General features: G+C 43.5%; 1 protein-coding gene across 1 annotated transcript; it reads left to right on the forward strand.

Annotated features, from left to right (window-relative positions):
- The first annotated feature begins 219 nt into the window (after positions 1-219).
- LOC106323589 lies at positions 220-726 on the forward strand. The gene has a single exon (XM_013761686.1). The coding sequence runs from the start codon at positions 220-222 to the stop codon at positions 724-726; it is 507 nt and encodes a 168-aa protein (XP_013617140.1).
- The last annotated feature ends 354 nt before the right edge of the window (positions 727-1,080 follow it).

Raw genomic sequence — 1,080 nt, forward strand, 5'->3', positions numbered from 1 at the left:
AGGATTGATGTACGGGCGTTTGCAATTTACAATAAGAATTGTTTGAGTTTATAGGAAAGCACCTTCTCATTTCAGTCATAGAACAATAACAAATTAGAAAAAAAATATAGAGCAACAGGTAACATTTCTCGATGAATATATATGCAAGATTCACCAAATATGCATGGTATATATCTAAATACCACCTAACATCTAAATTGTTGCTTTACACATCCAGAAATGTGGTTAATAAAAGTTTCTTTATCCAAGACTAACGATGATTTCCCATCTGACATTTCGTTCTGGATAAAGATTCATGGTCTCCCCCTTCACTATTGGACCGACGGAGCTCTTCACGCTATTGGATCGGATCTTGGAGTGGTGGAAACTAAAGACGTCGACCAAGGGAGAGTTAGAGTCCGTATCAATGGTTTGAAACCACTTGAGATGCAACTGGACATCACACTCCCTTCTAGTGGAACAAAGAAAGTCGAACTCCATTATGAAAAATTAGAAAAACATTGTTTCTTATGTCATTCCCTCTCTCATGAGGAATCTGAGTGCTCCCAAAGAAATGCCCCAGCTGTGAATCGAACCTCAAGCAGAGGAATCAACCACGCCCAAACCATTGAGAGCCTTGAATCCTATCGAAGGGCTAGAGATGACAGGAAAATAGAAAGAGGCAGATTTGTTGAAGCCTCGCGCAGGGAAGCGGATTACCACCGTCGAAGATCTGATATCCACTAGCGTACTCAAGTAAACCACCGCAGATCCCCACCTAGAGTGGCTAATCACAACGACCAGATGCGAGGCTCCTCTGCTGCCTCACTAGGGACCAGAATCACAGCGACGAACCCACAAAATACAACTGCTTCTCCTCGGCTCTCTGCGTCTCAAAGAATTTCCCATGGTCAACCTAGTGCTCATTCTCGACTGGGTGAAAGAGTCTGGGTGGAAAAAGGGTCACAAGCTCAATACTCACATACCCCACCACCAAACCCACCAAGAGAAGCAATGTATGCTAACCAAGAGGTTGATTCCACGCAAAACCGCAGACAAATCGCTCATCGCCTCCAACTATCTGATGAGAGAGGTGTATTA

This window comes from Brassica oleracea, chromosome C2, assembly GCF_000695525.1.
Source record: "Brassica oleracea var. oleracea cultivar TO1000 chromosome C2, BOL, whole genome shotgun sequence".
NCBI classification, from domain to species: Eukaryota; Viridiplantae; Streptophyta; class Magnoliopsida; order Brassicales; family Brassicaceae; genus Brassica; species Brassica oleracea.